Raw genomic sequence first — 20,177 nt, 5'->3', positions numbered from 1 at the left:
TACAGTTTATAACATTTCGTATACATTAATTTTAAAAATTCCAGATATATTTTTAGATTAGCGTATTTTTTTATTTTATTTTTTCTAAAATACCTATATAAAAAAGTTTTAAAAGTCATTTTATCATATCATATTTATATTTTTGGAGGATATAATTTCAAATAAAATAAATTCAATTCTTGAGACTCAACAAATAAAATGTAAATTAAAGCTATTCAACTTAAATTTAATTTAAATATTCCAATATAATTCATTGTATTTGCAAAAATATTCGCATACATTTATTTTAAAAATTCTAATATATTTTTGCATTTATTTATGCTTTTTTAATTTTAATATTTATATAACAGTAGAATTTTAGATGAAAATAAACGTTAATGTACTTAAGTTCTGTTAATATAATTATAATAGAATATGTACAATATATTCAAATAAATTATTTAACATTTACTCCCAATTAAGCCGAATTAACATGTAATATAATAATTTATAAGTTTGAAATAATAATTTATATTATAATGATGCCATTTAAGTAAAGTTTATCAGCCAACAATTCACATCGCAATATTGATACAATAAAGTAAGGTAAATTGACTAATTGTTCACAGTTGCACAGCGATTACTGTTATCACGGGAAATTAAATTAATATCCATATTCACGACAGGATATTTAAAAATTCCATTATCACCGGCAACAACAGTGAGTGCAAAATCATTTCTGCTCGGCGGTTTCGACCAATCCGGTTCGTTACCAATAACACCGACCAATTATAATCGACCGCTCTCGCAACGATCGACGAATTTTTGCTAGTGATGTAGCAAATCGTTTGCTAAAAAGAATTGCGCTCCATCTAATTGTTACGCTTTAGATTTAGTGTGAATGCTTTAGTTGCGAAGGCAGGGTAGTAATTCAAACACGGTGCGACGTGGTGACGAGAAAATTTTCAAAAAGGTACACCATATAAATTTTTTATTTAGTTTTAGTCTTGTTGTTGTTGAAAGGTAAGTCAATTTTTTAAGAAATTTCATCAGCAATTCCGTTACACAATTTTTATAATTGTAGGTTGGTGCATAAAAATTTCACACGTGGAGAAATTAATTCTAATAAAATTATACCTCGTATGATACATTGCGAAATGTGTATTTTAAAATAACTATTCTATTTCTATTATTCGGATTATATTTATTTTATAAAATTGGACATTTGTGAAAAACGTCAATTGGAGTTAATATTTAAAATGTGAGTCTAAAATCTAAAATTCACTCAAGGCAGTATCAGAATACCTTTAAAAGTTATCCGTTAATAATATATTTTGCAAGGCAGCATTCTTGATGGTGTTTGATAATTCAGTTTAGAATTTATATTTAGATTAATACAGTCGATTCTCGGATCGACGGACGAGTTCTGAATGTGTATGTGTCAGAGTAACGGAAAAATGTCTAACATGTTGTAAGCTGATTATCACCAAGCCAATAAATTATACTCAGACAACGAATCAGCTGGAAATTTTATAGGTATACGGTGTGCATGAAATGACGCAAAATGTAAAATTTCAAACATGTTCCCTTCCGTTATTTAGTGTGATTTAGTATTTGATGTGGGGAATTTATGAAGATTAATTGTTTCATTGTGTTACCACAAAACATTATTAAAATATTTTATGGTGATGCATAAAAAATTATCTATTTTAAGTGTTATTAAAATTGTTGATGTAATTACGCCCAAAATTTACTTATTAAAACGGATGACAACAAATTTTTTTATTGCCTTTGGACAAATTAATCATTGAAGTGAATCACTTAAATTATAAAGCAGCTAAATAATCAACAATTTAACAATTATATTATCGTTGCAACCGTTCACCGCTTAAAATTAATAAACATTTACAATAGCGATTCAATAATAATTTTCAATCGGTTCCGGAACGTGGTCGATTTTACCGCTTTAAACCAAATCCTAAAGGACTTAATCAGCAGAAAATATTTAATTAACAAATCCTGTTAATTCCAGACAACAATATAAACAGACCATGAATGAAAGAATGCGCATCGGTGTGACTCAATTGTCGACATCTGCAAATTTAATTGGGGTAATAGTTCAAAAGTGAGGCTCGCAGTGATTGGTTTCAATCGGTTCGTCAAACGACACATGGGGTTTAATTAGCGATTGTGTGCACGCAGTTTATCTATGGTTATTTATAGGGTAATGCCAACTAAAAATAATCACTGAATTAGATCGTTAAAGGTTACCAATTGTTTGATATCCAAAAACTATCTGTTTCTCTTTTTTTTTTCGTTCAATGGTGTTTTCAATTCATAGAGAAAGGAAGGAATTTAAGTGTTCAGAACTCATTTTTTTAAATATAAATCGTATTTTCATATCATTGGACGATTTTTCGATACAAATTAAACAACAAATTGCAGAAAAGTTCCGGATAGATGAAAAACAGAGTAAAATAGCGATTTAAATTTAATCAAATCGATTATATCGAGAACGATTTCCAATTTTAATAGAAGGAATACACTGGAAGTTCCCGAAAGTAGTAGGAAAGGCAAGACTAGCAGAGCCACGGCAGGAAAATAAAAATGATTGTTGTTCAGGACCCTATTATCAGAACATCCTGCATAAATCAAGACATCAAGCAAAGAATTCTTTCATTTCTGCAAAAAAAAATAGAGTAGTGAGACTACTTTTTTCAAGAGAACTTGTGAACTAGATAGATGGGCAATGAAAAATAATTTTGTTTGGGGTTATCTTTCTTGGTATGGTTTTGGACCATTGTAGAATATTATTGATAAAATGGGCAGTTTCATGCACAGATGTATCATGAGAAATGTAATGGGACCATTTGCCAACGATAATTTACCACTTACATGGATTTGTATGCATGACAATGATCCAAAGCATGCGTCTAAAGTTGTTCGAAATTGGTTAAAGGATAATCATGTTGAGGTTCTCGATTGGCCAGCAAAAAGTCCGGATCTAAATCCAATTGAAAATTTATGGAACTATATATATTACTATTTTTGTGACCAGGTACATTGGGCATTTATTTTAATTTAGGCACAAAATGAAGACTTATAGAAATAATTTAGTGTAATTATTTTAAATAAAAGATAAATAGTAATGCTGAGAGCAATGCTATCTGGCCACCACTATAAGCAGGTAATTTTATGTAAAAAAATATATATACACCGTTTTTACTGTTGTGTGTGTGATGTGTCAAAAATCAGTTATCGTAGACATTTCATAAACAGTCGAATATGTCAAAACGTGTTTTGGGTCAATCAAAGTTCTAGAAAATTGAGGTCTGAACACATAAATCTAATTTATATCTGGTCTGGAAATAATACAGCCAAAGACAACCAACATGAGTCACCGTGTACATTTATAATTATATATTTAAGCAAACATTTCTTTAATCTAACATAAAACAATTAGATTTCTCCGTTTTATTACTATTACTAACACGCCTTAAACTTTTGATTAGAACAGCAAATTGCCTTTATCAAATACATATTGAATGGAATTTTTTATCAGTTTCCTTGAATACACCATAAATTGATAGAGACATAATCTTAATGTGGGCAACTTTCGTGCGCCAACCTGAACGGTTCACCGTTCCATTTAAACGCACCGTAATATTCCCAAAGCGATATAAAAAAACATGATGAATCCGGGGGAAAAAGTTTAAAACTGTATTTATCAAATCAGCCGAAATCGAGTTCGGTAACTGAATCATCCCCATTCGGATATATTGACAGCTTGTATTTTTTTCCATGGAAAAAGGGCAATTTTATTTGTTTAAAACTTTCAGTTTTCGTTACGAGAATGATTAACTGGGTGAAAAATTGGTTCATTATCTGGCACAAATTGATTGATTTATTGAAAACCACACGAATTCTGTAAAAACGACTGGCGAATAGAAATTGTATTAATGGGTATTTTTAAAGGCGAAATATATTGCCAGAACATAAAAATAAGTTTGGCTATAATTAGCAAGTAAATTTCTAGTGGTAAATTAGTCTTGTGACTGAAGTGTAGCATTAGATGCAAGGACTGAAAATAAAGTATGTGCAAACGCTAGTTACAACTTCTCCTTTATGATTGTTCATATGCTCAGATTTAATTTGTGAAGTTCAGATGTTTTACGCTCCCAAATACGGTATTAATTTGCTTCATTAAATGTTTGTAACACGTACTCAAAATGTCGCGTTAATTATTTAAATTGCCATCATCCATTGTTGTTAAATCAAAGTCTTCGTATTCCTAAAATAGCACTTGCACTAATGTGAACTGCTTAAAAATAAAACAAGTGGTAAATTACAGTCAGTTATATTTAGAGTTCCGTTGTCAAGATCACGGACGGCATTCCCGATAAAAATTATTAAAGTCCGACATGTTTACATTTCGTAAGATTGCACATTAAATAATTTATTATTATTCCAGATAAAATGGCCAACAAAGTGTTTATTTGGGAAAGCACGACAAGCGACGGACCGCCCGACAAAGGATCGTTCACCAAATTAAAAATAAACGATATTGAAGATGGTCCGATGGAAAAGGGGAAAATAGTCACATATCAAGCGCCACCGATGGAGGAGGACGACCGAGGGGGCTGGGGCAACAAACTCGATTTCCTCTTCTCCTGCATTAGTTTGTCCGTCGGATTGGGAAACGTTTGGCGGTTTCCTTATTTATGTTTCAAGAATGGGGGAGGTATGTCTTCATAACTACCATTGAATCGACGTTTTTTCATTAAATTTATAATGAATTTTTCTTATTTTTGGAACTTTAATCATTTAACTAAGAGATTTATTATAATTTTGCTCAGTAAATGAGACTGAATATTTATTTGAAAGTTGTTTTATAATTATAAAATCAGTCTACTTGCTCATTTCCTTCCAAAACATTATGAATTATGTATGTGTTTATGAAAGATCTTATTAGTTTTTATACACAGTCATTAATTTTATTATTATACTTCGTTCAAAGACTCTCGGACCTCCTGGCAATTCAGCAAATAACATGGTTTCTTGATCAGTCAGTAGACAAAACAAACGCCCCTGGCTGATGTCATACGATAACATATTGTATTTTTTTCATTTTTAAATCAATTCAATAACAACATCTCTATCGAGGTTAATAAACTTGAAGTAATTGGTGAACTGCTGTCAAAATAAGGTTTGGAATAAAGTTCAATCTTTATATACAGATACTACTTGAATTGGATGCCAATTATCTATAATAATCTTATTATTTTTTCTATCATGGTTGTGCCAATTATGCAACTGGACAATTTACATTATAATTTTTTATTAGTGGGTTTAGTTAGGTATTGATTTACTAATATACTATAGAGTAACACAACCTTATGTATATTTAGCCTTCTTTTATTTAGTATTCTCTAGCATATCCATTATTCTTAATAATTTCTAAACACCTTTTTTATTGCGTTTCAATATAATCGTTCGAAATTTCTTTCCACTAATTTTAAGCTTCTTCATAGAGTTTATTCAAATTCTTTTACATGAATATTAGATCAATGTGATCCCAAAGGTTTTCAGTTGGATTGAGGGCTGGGCTTAGTGCTGGCCAAGACAATATGAAGGGAGGTACGAAATGTTTAGACACTTAATAATTAAGAAATTAATTTAAATTAAAAATAATTACTCTTTTAATATAATGTAGTTTTTATAATATTGTATATTATTTTAACAGTTCACATTAAATAAAATGATTCTGTACATATCAAATTAAGCCAACGTCAAAGTCCATCTTAGTCCATGCGAAAACGTAAAAGGAAACTAATCTAAATGAAAGTTTTATGTTGCATTGTTCGTTATTATATTCTAAACAATGTTAACAACGATATTAATAATACATGTGTGGGCTAATGAATGTTGCGATTCAATATTCAACTAAAACAACGAGTCTCAAATTGTTTGTTGATGTCATAGAAATCCGTGAAAATTTAATTCAATCATGGACATCATGCAAATTCATTTCTGAATATGCCCTGCTCATTTCTATGCGAAACGCCAGCCGAATTAGCAATGTTGCCAATTGACGAAACCTTTGAATTTGGTAAAAATACAATAACGGATCAACGCAATTAAAAAACAAAAGAATATTTTGTGTTTTGGCTGTGTATATTTTTATTTTTGGTCCGCATTGCTGTACGACTATTTATTCAGCACCAATATTTCATTTATTGGAATTAAATTTAATCGATGAGTTGGGGATTAAACCGGCCGTAGATGAAAATTGAAATTAAAATTTATACGTACAATTCAAACAATAAACTGTTTACTGTTATTCTCCGGCCATGCATACGTATACTGTGCATTTATGGCTGTGAATTGCGTCCGATTCCATTCTGGAGGTTAATATTATCTATCCCCGTGTTTATGGTAGTTCCAGTTGGTTATTAATGTGTTTCTCACAACATTGTAATAACTTTCGCTAATGCACACACCAAATAGACAGACATTAATCACAGTTTGTAACTTGCAGGCGCATTTCTGGTAACGTACACCTTGGCTATGATATTTTGCGGAATACCGATGTTCTTCCAAGAGGTTGCCATCGGTCAGTACTTGGGATCTGGTGGAATGACCTTCGTGGGACAGCTTTGTCCATTGTTGAAAGGCGTGGGATACGCCACCATGACCATTGTTTTCCTGCTGGACGTCTACTACTGTCTTATAATAGCCTGGACTTTGTTTTATATTATATCAACGTTTTCCAGCATGCCCAACTTGCCCTGGTCCACTTGCGGTAAGAATCCCAACAAATCATCCACATCTCAATTACGTTTACCGTTCATTTTTTTTTAGACAACTGGTGGAACACCGAAAACTGTTACGTCGCAGAAACATCCTACATAAACTCCACTAACAGGACGACATCGGTAGAAGAATTCTTTGAGTAAGCATCAAAAACGTGTTGATTGTGGTCTCTACGAAACGGTTTTTTTAGGCGTCGGGTCTTGCAGATATCATCCGGAATTGAAGACATCAACGGGATGCAGTGGAACTTGTTTGTGTGTTTGATCATAGGCTGGTTATTGGTTTATCTGGTGATCCGTAAAGGGCTGCACCAGAGTGGAAAAGTAAGTTAAACTGAACAAATTGTAGTGGGAAATATAAAATGAAATGTTCATTTTTTTTTTTATAAATTTCTGCACATTAATTAAAACGTATTTGTCAAGCTGAATTTGTTGGTAATTAAACCAGGTAAAATAATTTCAATATAGAGTACATTTTTTATGCAGTTTAATGCTTTTGTATTTTGACAAAGAGTATAATCAATATTCTATTAAATAGTTTATTTATTATTAGTGTGAACAAACAATTAGTATTTTACTATTCAAACGTAAACTGTCAATTCAAATTAAATTTTAATTCCCAATATTGTTGTCTCTTTAAATTCATCAAATAAAGGTATTAATCAAATTTTCTCTCAAAAATTTTTTTTTTATAGTAAAGTAAGCTTTAACAATATATTTAACATATTTTTGCTATTTTCTTTTTTTGAGAATTTTTTATAGATGATATTTTCTTAAACGATTAAAGTGTGTTAATCTCTTTTGAGAGCTTTTATTTTTGCTTTAATATATTTAATTACATTTCAGCGTTATTTATTTAATAAATCATAAAGTAAGTTTTTACATTTTAATAAAAAAAATATGATTTTTTACCTTTCTTAAACATTTTTTGTGAAAGTATCTTTTTAAGTATTGATTATATCTTCCTATACTACTTTATTATCAAATAAATAATAAAGTAATATTTTACCTTATAGTAAAATAATTTTATAATCTTCTATCAAAACAATTAGAATTTATGATTTAACAAATAATATAAGCATGTTTTTTAATAAAATAATTTTAAGATTTTCTAGTTTTCTAGAGATTTTTTGTGTAAGAAATTTCTAAGAACTTACATTTACTTAAAATTATAATAAGTTTTTACATTTGAAATAATTAAAGTAAATAATTATAAGAAATCTTTTAATTTTAGTAAAATACATTCTCAATTTTTTACGTTTTTGAGACATTTTTATAGAAGTAATCTTCTAAGTAATGAGATATATTTATTTCTAATTAGAATTACCAACTTAATAGTTAATAATTAATTAATAAAGAAAACTTTTACATTTTTGTAAATTAAATCACATTTTTTATCTTTCATGAGCTTTTGCGCTTTCACAAAATGGGTAATCACTAAACAATTTAATAAGACAATTAATTTTATTTTGATTGGCAATATTCTTGTTTCTTTAAATTCTATCTCACGTAAATACATTTTGTTTTAAATATTTTCCATATTTTGTAGAAATTGTATTTCATATTTCTAATTTATTAAAATTATAATTCACTTCACTTAAAGTTACAATTTAAAACTACTGAGAAATTATAACTTCTGTAGAAACGTCTAAGCTTTAATATTTTAATAAAATAATTCTACGAATGCAAATATTCCTGCAACGTTGAGAGTGAAAATCATTACGCCTTTTAAACCTTTTGAAACGCTAGTTTTTTGAATACAAAAACACATTTTTTGTAGAACCATTGTTTATTAACCTTTTTTTGTAATGAAAAGCTGTTTTTATCATTCAGATTAAAACATGAAAAGAAATGAGTTTGCACTTCATATTCCATTTAATTTAATATGCTTCAGTCTAAACGCGTTTTTATTTATTCCTTTTGGTCCTTTATTCATTTATGCAGTTGAATTATTAAGCCACTTTTCAACCAATTACTGCCGGGGCAAATCTCCGACGGAGCTCCACGTCCCAATCAGTAATTTACTTAATTTAATGAAATGCAAGGGGAAAAATTGTGGCATTACCCAACTAGACAAGGATTTTAATTTCAGTCCCGGTCCTTGTGCCTTATGGAAATGATAAAAGTTTGTGGCGAGGAAAGTTTTAAAAACGCATGCCACACTCGAACTTTCCGACGTCGGTTCTTATAATATCTTTGATTGTACCCGTGTGTGTTACCGACTAATTTTTAGAAATTTTTTATTACATCACCGACACAAAACATAAACGAAGCTGATCCGGTTAATCACCCCTATGGCCGGAGCCGGATTAAAAGCTCGGCCATAATTGGCGGTTATTAACTCGCCCAAAACAAAAACGCCCAGCACCGTCGATTCCCGTTTAATTGAAAATAATTAAGTCGGTGGGAAAAAGAGGACGGCGGCATTAACGGCGACGCAAATTATTTTTAGGTGATATGGTTCTCGGCCCTGTTTCCATACGTCGTTTTATTAATATTCCTGGTGAGGGCGGTAACATTGGACGGAGCATCTAAGGGGCTTTTGTATTTCGTGACGCCACGCTGGGAGGAATTATTAAAGCCGGAACCCTGGATGGAGGGCGCCACCCAGATATTCTTCGCTTACAGCATCGGATGCGGAGCGTTGCCCGCTCTAGGGTCCTACAACAAGTTTCATCACAACTCTTACAAGTAAGTAAATTTGATGCACCGGCTAAACAAGGGATGTTTTTGTTTTCAAAATTTACGTGAATAACATGAATAAAAAAAATAATATTTAAACAGTTTGGAATAAAATTATCTTTAGACTTGTTTATAAACTAAGATTTAAATTTATCAAAAAAAGTGAATAAAAATATTCGTCGATTTTTAGTTGTTTTTTTTATAAATATTTTTTGTATTTTCACAAAGTGTATAATCAATATTCTATTAAATAGTTTATTTATTGTTACTGTGATCAAACAATTAGTATTTTACTATTCAAACGTAAACTGTCATTTCAAATTAAATTTTAATTGGTAATATTGTTGTCTCTTTAAATTCATCAAATAAATATATTAATCAAATTTTGTCCCAAATATATATTTTTTATAATAAAATAAGCTTTAACAATATATTTAACATATTTTTGCTATTTCCTTTTTGTTGAGAATTTTTTATAAATGAACGATTAAAGTGTGTTAATCTCTTTTGAGAGCTTTTATTTTTGCTTTAATATACAATTATTATTAATTTTATTTTTCTTATATTTTTCTTAATTAAGATATTTACATTTAGAATATTTTATAATAAATAATAATGAAACAAGAATTTTTATTTTAGTGTTGTTTAGTGTTTTAGTTCTAAATTTCTTGATTTTTGGAAAAATATTTCTTTCATTTCTTTTTTAAGTATTTTTTAAGTATAGCATATACAATTAGAATTACAATTTAATTTAATAAATAATAAAAAGTGTGCTTCAAAATTTAATAAAATAGTTTCACAATTTTCTACTTTTTTGAGATTTTTTATAAAAACATGAAAAGTATTAGTCAGTTTATACCTACAATTAAGAGTTAGTTATTCATTAATAAAAAAAAAAAGTTTTTACATTTTATGATTTCTTTTTTTCCTAAGATTTTTTTGTAGAAGTACCTTTTTAAGTATTGAATATATCTATTTAAGCTTAGAATTCCTATAAATAATAAAGTAAAATTTTACCTTTTAGTGACATTATTTTACATTTTTTTATCGTGCTTTTTATAGATATAACTAGTTATAGACTATATTTACTTACAATATAATTTTCTAATTAATAACTAATAAAAATTTTAGTAAAATTATTTTTCGATTTTCTATTTATTTGAGGTTTTTACATTTTAATAAAGTAATTTTACAATTTTCTCTTAAGATTTTTTGAAGAAGTAACTTTCTAAGTATTTGATACATTTAATCTTCTACGTTTTACTATATATTTTTATGATTTTCTATCTTTCTTAAGTCATTCTTATAGATGCAACAATATTACTAATTTAATACATAAATTTTTACGTTTTAGAGAAGTAATTTTATGCTTTTTATCATTCTTGAGAACATATTACAATATAGAATCGTTGGTTATTGATTATTATCTAGAAATAGAATTTTGTTGAGTCTATTCCTTTAATATTATAACAGAGAGAGAGAGTTTTCATTTTCACGTACTTCTGGTAACTTTTTGTATAATTCTAGTGCCATTCACAGAAAAATTAAATTTCAATTTCACAATTCGCAAACTTTTAACTAAAAATGATAATTTTAATATAAATAGGGCAATTTAAATGCATGAAATTGAGAACTTATTCTACACCGACTTGAATTTCTACTAATTTATATCACTGCTCTCCACAGTAAAGTTTTCTGTTTGGCCGCATAGTAGTTTTACCAAAAGTTTGAAACAGCAAAGGAATAATAGCATTAAATATCTAATAAGTTAGTTTTGAAATTACACTTATTGTTAGTAAAGTTCATGTAAATTTATCTCTATAAAACTTTAAGTTTAAAATAAACATGCTATAAAAATTGTACACTTAAAACAAAATATTATAAATGAGTTGAACTAGAGAAAAATATTTCTCAAGGTAGATAAAGATATTCGGATCCTTTTAGGTGAGCTTTAAAAGAATATTTTAATAATTATTATGACGAGAGAGCTTTTTTATCTGACAATCGTTTATCCTTTATTCACGTTGCGACTTCTCGCAATTCGCACAGAACAAAAGCCCTTTAATCAAGCGACACGTCCGCGCCATCCAGAGCGATTCGCAAGTGCCGTACGTGCATTGTATCCGTTCTTTTTTCTTCTGCAGGGACGCCCTGATAACGTGCATTGTCAACACGTTGACCTCTTTGATGGCCGGCATCGTGACCTTTTCCATACTGGGTCACCTGGCCTCCGAACAAAACACGGACGTGGCACAGGTGGTGAAATCCGGACCGGGACTCGTTTTTCTCACGTATCCGGAGGTGGTCCTCAAATTGCCCGGCTCTCCTTTCTGGGCCACCATTTTTTTCTTCATGCTGGTCGTGAGTAATGAAAGCACTAGTTGAATTTTAACGATTTACGTGGCGGCCATAAATAATTGATTCGGTCACTGAATAGTTGATGGGAATTTTCAGTTGCTGGGAATCGACAGCGAGTTCTGCCTGGTGGAGTCGTTCATAACGGGCATCCTGGACAATTGGTCGCAGCAGCTGCGGCCCTACCGCACGTCGTTCACGGCGATAACTTGCTTGGTCATGTTCATCCTAGGAATACCGATGGTCACAAACGTAAGTGCCTACATTTGAATTGCAAACGGCGCTTGGAAATTGGCCTAAGAGCCTCGATAAGCATCTAGCGGACAGAGTAATCGGAGTTTTACGAGGGGAATCACTGAGTGGATGAGCAAACCGCGTTGATTATCTGAAAATGTATTTACTTTGTGCCACTTCTCGACTACTCCGAATATAGCTCATCGATTTCCAAATGCACAATGACTGCTTGAAGATGTTTATTCATCAATAATTAATCGATTTTAAAGTAATTTTTGTTAACAACAGGGAGGGATGTACATATTCCAACTGATGGACTACTACTCGGCAAGTGGAATGTCTTTGATCTGGGTGTGCTTCTTCCAAACAATAGGAGTGTCGTGGGCCTTTGGCGTGGACAAACTGAGCGACTGCATCGAACAAATGATGGGCAGAAGACCGAGTCAGTTCATGTGCATTTGCTGGAAGTATTTAGCACCATTTACGATGCTGGTAGGACTGAATATCTCCCAGTTGAGGGTGTATTTTGACATCGTATTGTGTTTCAGGCGATATTCGTCAGCCACTGTTTCCAATATGAGAGTTTGACTTATGCTGAATACAAATATCCACATTGGGCGGACGGTTTGGGAATCGGTATCAGTTTATCATCGATGATATGGGTTCCGGTGTATGCCATTTATTATGTGCTGACGGAGCCCGGATCTATTTTACAGGTGGGTCATATTTTCTTGTTGTCTTGAAATCCCTGTAGTCTTTTTATTAAATTATTTTATGCACATTGTTAATATTTTCATTTATTAATGTTTATATTTTATACAATATATTTATTATAATTATTATTCTTAAAATAGTGAAGTTAATAAAATATTAGTACACTGCTAAATAATAAATAAAATGTTGCTTGAAAATATTAAATTGCTTTTGGTTAGATTGAATATACAAGTTTTATAATAACGTTGAATTTTTAATTACGTTAATCAGAACTTTAACTTTTATTATAATCTAAAATGAACAGCTACTAAAACTAATAAATATTCTATAATACAGTATTCGATGAGAATATTAATTTATATATTTTCTCAGATAAAATATTATAAATAATACTTTGTTCCAAGAAATTAACGTACCACGCAATAATTTATAATTTTTACAAAATATATTAAAAATATTATTATTTTTTTAAAATTGAAAATTAACAACGTTTGATGTTTTGAACTTGTGTAAACGTCTACACACTTTTAAAATTCATATATTGGGGGTTTTCAATGTTAATATAAACAAACAAAAATTTATTTACAAAATTATAGGTGGTGTCTTAATTTCTTGGAACAGTATTTTCTCAGATGAAATATTATACATTTTTAAAAGTAGTTTTATATTTTCGAACAAAGTTGTATTGAACACAAAAGGTTAATAATAGTCTTGAAGTTTTAAATAAGTTAATGTAAAATTTATTTTATACAGTAATCCAAGAATGAACATTTTTAAAATAAAGTCTGATTATTGAAATATTGGTCTAAAAATATTGTACATCTGCCTATATGAGAACAAAATAAAGAAAAAATAGAATTGTTTTTTAAAAGTATTTGTTTGAAATTTTTGAATTCATTATCTTTTATTACTAATTGTTATTTTCATAAATAAATAAATTGTTAATATTTTTACTCAATTTATACATGCAACATTACACAACACTGAAAATTGTGTGAAAAATATTACCCCAGGAAAAAAGATCCCTTATCATGGTACAATGTCCCGGAACTCCGCGGCACGACAAGACAGACTAAACATAGTAATTAAAAAACTGCAGATGACATAATTTAATTTAATTACAGCGGAAAAATTAAATTAGGTTAATTATATGACGCGTCCGACGCCTAAAACTTTTATTATTATTTTTCAGAACATCAAAGCCGGATTTCAGCCGAAAATAAAGGAGAGAAAAATTTCCATCTGTGATAAAACCAAGGGAGTGATGATAACCGAGAGCAGTGTAGGGTTGATAACCCCCTCAAATTCGCCAGACGAATGATAACCAGTATTTATTATCGTTACTTCCATAAAAAAACTTATTTCACGTTAAATTATTTCTGTTACAATGTAATACGTATTATTGGGTGAGATAATTATTCTACAAGTATTGTTTTCGTGTCTGTGATTTTGAACTTTCGTAAGTAGGATAGAGTAGGATTATTATTTGCAGGGACGTGCAAACTGTTTTTGCACAAAATAAAATTGATCCGTCGAATTTTGTTTGTTTCAATTATTAACCCGACCTATAAATAAGTTCTGGACAGCGTGTTAAATTAATTTACATACTCTTTCGTTGCGAAAAGGAAATTAAAAAATTGTAATTCGCCGCACATCGCTGGTATTGTCGATGGCGATTAAGCGCTGCAGGGGTGGGCAGGATTGAAGCTAATCCGATATCGGAGGCCGGGCCTTTGTGCCAGCGCAGGAATCTGGAATAAGATTTTTTTTTTGCCGATATCATAAATATCTGGCCAATATCAGGAAATATATGAATTTATATGCGGCTCTATTATGCAGTAAGTCGAGCTGTAAGCTCGGGATTTCTATTGAAATGCCTCCTTCATTTGAATATTTCATATCGGATGCTGTTGTTTTTTGCTTTTTTGACGGGAAGGAGTTTTCGAATAATGTTTCGACAATCGTGTTCTATTTTGGTTTTGACAGACAATTTTATCGTAATTGGAAAACTGAGAGGTAAGTATAATTTATTATATTATATTAATAAGACAAATTATTAATTAACAAGATATATTTTATAATGTTTGATGAATTTTATAAAGTTTTTAATCTAATAATATTAATATAATTAAATTACCAAACTAATTTGCTACTAGAAACATTGAATTCCTTTAAATTTATAAAATTTAACTAAACAAAAATTAAAAATAATCAATTATGAAAAATTAATAAACAAATAAATAAAATTATTCTGTAAAATTTATAAAATTAAATAAATTAGAAAATAAATAAAATTATTAAATCTATAAAATTTAAAAAACGAATTAAAACAGTTAATTTTAATTTATAAAATTAAATAATAATTAATTAATTAAATAATCATAAAAAAATTTAAAATAAATTAATAACAATATAATTGTTAATTTAAATTCATAAAATATGTAAGACTAAACTCATAATTAAAAAAAAAAACGTTGTTAATTTAAATTAATAAGAATTTATAAGGATAAACTTATTTTAAATTTGTAAAGTTCAAAAAATTAAGATTAAAATACGAAAAATTAACCAATAAAATTAAAAATAATTAAATTAATTAAAATGATCAAGTGAAATTTATAAAATTAATCTTCAAAGATTAAAATTAACCGACATTAAAAATATTTCTTTATTTTTAACCAAACTGCTTAAAAAAGTAGTTGAATTTCTTATACAAATAATAATAATTAATAATACTAATTTTAAAACCATTTTTTTTTAAATATCCCATTAGAAATATAATTTGAATGTGGTTGAATATTGGATTTAAAAAAATAAAATAAAAATTTTATTTCAAAATTCTATTGAAGTTTAATTATAGGACAAATAATAATTTATGTTATTAAATATTGTCAGCAAGTTTAAAATTTATTTATTCCGTAAAATTTGTTATTATCCCTCTAAACTTAGTTTATGTACTAAATTTTGTTTGGTCTTTCTAAACCGAAATAAATTATGGTGTAGTTGGCGAGAAAGTGCATCAGATTTATGATTCTTGAAACTAGTTTACGACTGGTTTTTAGGACTGTTTCCCTTAAATTTTATATTGCATTAAGCTTTCATAACAGAAATTTATTGATAAAAGTGTGTTACGTCGGTATCCCACCGGTTATATATTACCCCATTTTCCGGAAAGTGTATAAAGAAGCGGAGAGCTTTTTAACAGAGAAAAAAAGTTATAGGAAATGTGTTCACATGTGTTTCTTTGTGTGAACAGTTTCTACTTCTTTCGTATTGATGAGGTTCGAAACATGATATACAACATCGAAATACGGTGAAAAATTGATGTTTTTTTGTGATGTCGACACGTTTCATTATTTATTATAAATTACAATTCGTTTTCAAAAGTTATTTATGCAAAAAATTTTAACGGATTTACGTAATCCTACATTACATCAAAAAAAAAAAATGTAAATAGGGTTAAAGGAAACGAAATAAAAGGGACGACTTGTTCACTTAACTTCTTAAGAAACGTTTCGGTCAAATACAAATATTTTCGGGTCGAATTTAACTTAAATGTAAAAATAATAAAACCCGATTCCCGATGCGTCGCTTTCGGGACGGCAAAACGCCACGGGCATTGAAAAAAATTTCGATTCTTTGCACGGTGAATTGTTGATGTTGTGTGTTCAGGAATTACGGAGGGTCGAACGCTGCTGCGAACGCCGATTACAAATTTAAAGCCCAGCTTTTCTAATCGCCGAAGTTTCTGGCCGATCGTGTTAAAAACTTTATATTTATAAAGTACATACAAGAAAATTTGTCATTTATTTTTATTTGCTTTTATAATTTATTAAATAATTCTATAATTTTCGAGTTCAGTTAAGTCATTATTTAAAAATAGTTCTAAAAAATTTGTTTGTCGACTAGTAAGATTAAAAATATAATAATTATTAATATTTTGAAATAACTATATATTTTATTTTTATTGAGTTTATGTAATTCATTTTTATTTAATATTTAAAATTACTGAAATAATTCTATAATTTTAAATTATTTTATTAAATTTTCTGAAATTAATTTAATAACAGACAAATTAAAATAATTATTATTTTTCTGAAATAATTTTATATTTAATTCTCATTTACAATTTGTAAAATATTTGTCGAATTTTAAATTTATTTATTAAATTTCCTGAAATTTATTTAGTGACAGTTAAAATAGAATAATTATCATTATTTTAAAATAATTTTATATATTATTCTCATTGAATTTAACTAATTCATTTGTATTTGATGTTTTCAATGTCTGAAATAATTCAATATGTTTCAATAATTTTATAATTTTAAATTTATTCAATATATATACAATCTCTGAAATTAATTTAGTTGCAATTAATTTCAACATTTGAAACGTAACCCTTTATGATAATTCAAGTATGTTGAACTTGAAAATCATGTTTATTTTTTTATTTGGGCCATTAACTTGGATAATGGAGAATTTGTGTTCTTCGACTTATCATTTTACTTAAAGCGTCATTCAGAATTACGGACAAACCTGTTCAAGATGAATAATATTTCATCGAAAAAGTGAAAAAATTCCGATTCTTTCCACAGTAATTTATTTGTTGACGTTGTGTTCAAGAATTACGGAGGGTCGAACGCCGTCACGATCGGCGATTACAAATTTAAGGCTCAGCTTTTAAAATCGCCGAAGTTTCCGGCCGACCGTGTTTAAAACTTTATACAACATATAACGAACACCGTCGTAAACAACCCCCATGAATTATGCGACGTACAAATTGGCTACAAGAAAAAATAAGGACGGTCATGATTTTTTTTTGTTGTGACCCCGTACGGGTTTCACGTATGTTTTACGTATTACAGTGGCGTTGTTTCGGCACGATTTACCCAACTTAACATTACGAAATTGAGCCGGACATTTATCAGCCCGGGGCGACAACCCTTGTATGGCATTTTTCCAAAATAATATTTCATACGCAGTATTCGCACAATACAACTCGCATCCCTCAAAATGGGAGCCGTAAAAAAACAACGAGAGATAAAAACTGGGACTAACGAAAAAGCAAACACGTCTAAAAACGTGGATCGGTTAACGGAAGTCCCCCAGCCTTAAAGGGGATGTGCGCTGATGGGTAGGCGCTTGAAAAAAGCCACAGTTGAATATTCAACAGGGTGCAGCCGGTGTTCTTTGCATCATATAGTGGAGTGTCTAAAAACCGGATCGATCATTTAGATCGGTGTTCCACATCTACCGGAAACTAAACAGAAATGCGGATTTTATGAGTGGTTTCTGGGTGTTTTCTTTAGTTTTCTGTGTACCTTGTTATTTTGCTCATTTTATATAAAATATTTTAAATGCAGCATTATTAATATTAGGAAAATTTTTTTTGGATTAGTAAATTTAAAATTAAAATTAATGAACACTTTGAAAAATAATTCAATATATTTCCTGAAATTAATTTACTCTCAGTTAAAAAGACAAAATAATTATTGAATTTATGTAATTAATTTATAGTTATGGTTTAAGTTTAATAAATAACAAGCTGTTTATTACACTTCTATAACCAAAAAAATTTTAATAATAAAAATTTCATATGAAAATTATTGTAAAATAAATTTCTTGTGAAAGCAAAATTGGAAGAAATTTCGGTCCTCTCGAACAATTCGGTTTCGAAGAAAATTTTCGGTATGAGTAGCAAATACTAAAAAACTACTAAAATCTCAAAAAATCATTAAAACGTGAGAAATTACTAAAAATGTAAAGTGACCCAATTCCAAACGATCAAATTCCATACGATCATTTTCCATACGATTAAAATCCGTACGTTCATTTTCCATTCGATGAAAATCCATATGATCATTTTCTATACGATCAAAATCCATACGATCAAATTCCATACGATCATATTCCATACGATTACAATCCGTACGTTCATTTTCTATACGATCAAAATCCGTACGAACGAGGATTAAAACAAACTCCAATTTTATTTAAATGTAAAAAAATTAAAAAAATAATAATAATTAATTAAAATATTCCTTATAATAAATTTAGTAAGTAAACCATTATGTTACTTTTATGAAATTTATTTGATATTAATAAAATTCAGTAATATATTTTATATTTTACTTGTAATCTTAGATTTTAAATAATTTTATATTTAATTTTTATTTAATTTATACATTTTATTTTTATTTAGTGTCTACAATTTATGTAAGAATTTTATAATTTAAAATTTATTCAATGTATTTTATAAAATTAATTTACTATCAATAAAAATAGAACAATAATTTTGTAAAATAATTATTTTATTTTCATTGCATTTATGTTATTCATTTTTATTTAATATATTCTATTATTTATTATATTTCATAAAATTTATTTATTATATTTGCTGAAATTAATTTAGTGACAGTAGAATAATTATTATTTTGAAATAACTTTATATTTTATTTTCATTGAATTTATGTAATTTACTTTTAAGTTTTATAAATTATTAAATTCTATATTTTTAAATTCAATAAAAACATTCTTTATAGAAAATTTTACAAAAAAATAAACATTTTATTATCTTTATTAAAATTTATTTGTTGATTAGTAAATTTAAAAATATGCATTTTAAATTTTATTAGTAATCTTATGTTTTAAATAATTTATTTAATTTGTATTCAATTTAAATATTTTTTATTTAGTATCTATTTGTGAAATAAATATAAAAATATAAAATTAAAATTTATTCAGTATATCTTCTAATAGTGATATAATTTAAGTAATTATTTTTTTAGGGTATATAATTTGTTAAATAATTTTAAATTCAATTAATTTATTTCTTAAAATTTTGTTAGAAATAAAACAATTTTATCAATTTCAGGAAATTAGTTTGTGGGTTATATCTATATAAAATACTATTTTCATATTGTTCAAAGACGACAATATTAAATATCTCGAAATATATCATAAAATCTTAAGTAAAAGTAATTTAAAAAAAAAATATTTTTGAAAAACTTAAGTATCTTATTTAACATAAAATATGTTTGCAAAAAGTTAATTCTGTGTCTGGTAGGGAATATTCTGAAAGTCAAAACCAACCAGTTTAGGTGTATGTTGTAATATTTGAACATTATATTTTGTTATAAATATTTTAATTAATTATATTCCAACAAAACATATAAAATATATATTTAATTAAATCAGTGTTTTCATTAAAATAACGTTATTAATTTATGTAACGAATTGAAAACGAAAAATAAGGTAATAGAGTAAAAATTATACAATGAGAATATTTAATTTATTATTATAAAATATATGTATATTTAAAAAAACAATATAACGAAACAAAACTTTTCAGTAGTTACTATATACTACCCTTGCTTATTCAGTTAAATTCAAACTTCTACTCAC

At 28.1% G+C, this 20,177-nt stretch overlaps 1 protein-coding gene across 4 annotated transcripts; it reads left to right on the top strand.

Moving 5' to 3' along the window:
- The first annotated feature begins 799 nt into the window (after window positions 1-799).
- On the top strand, window positions 800-14,313 carry LOC109599111 (sodium- and chloride-dependent GABA transporter 1-like). 4 transcript variants are annotated; one of them, XM_049967223.1, is made up of 11 exons: window positions 800-952; window positions 4,451-4,720; window positions 6,518-6,781; window positions 6,841-6,931; window positions 6,983-7,115; window positions 9,244-9,482; window positions 11,618-11,834; window positions 11,928-12,080; window positions 12,351-12,554; window positions 12,611-12,778; window positions 13,969-14,313. In XM_049967223.1, exons 2-11 carry the CDS (start codon window positions 4,456-4,458, stop codon window positions 14,095-14,097), a joined length of 1,863 nt encoding a protein of 620 aa, XP_049823180.1. In that variant the 5' UTR covers window positions 800-952; window positions 4,451-4,455; the 3' UTR covers window positions 14,098-14,313. The 4 variants fall into 4 exon arrangements, with proteins under 4 accessions (XP_049823180.1, XP_049823181.1, XP_049823179.1 ...); XM_049967224.1 differs by lacking the exon at window positions 800-952 and adding an exon at window positions 3,223-3,309; XM_049967222.1 differs by lacking the exon at window positions 800-952 and adding an exon at window positions 4,080-4,166.
- Window positions 14,314-20,177: the final 5,864 nt, after the last annotated feature.

This window comes from Aethina tumida, chromosome 5, assembly GCF_024364675.1.
Source record: "Aethina tumida isolate Nest 87 chromosome 5, icAetTumi1.1, whole genome shotgun sequence".
In the NCBI taxonomy this organism is placed as follows: Eukaryota; Metazoa; Arthropoda; class Insecta; order Coleoptera; family Nitidulidae; genus Aethina; species Aethina tumida.
This window is presented reverse-complemented; position numbering and strand designations above follow the sequence as displayed.

Coding starts and splice junctions, on each gene's coding strand:
- LOC109599111 (XM_049967222.1), top strand. CDS start 4,145: ATGTTTTACGCTCCCAAATACG. Junction 7,116..9,243: donor GGCTGCACCAGAGTGGAAAA/GTAAGTTAAACT, acceptor AATTATTTTTAG/GTGATATGGTTCTCGGCCCT. Junction 11,835..11,927: donor TTTTTTTCTTCATGCTGGTC/GTGAGTAATGAA, acceptor GGGAATTTTCAG/TTGCTGGGAATCGACAGCGA.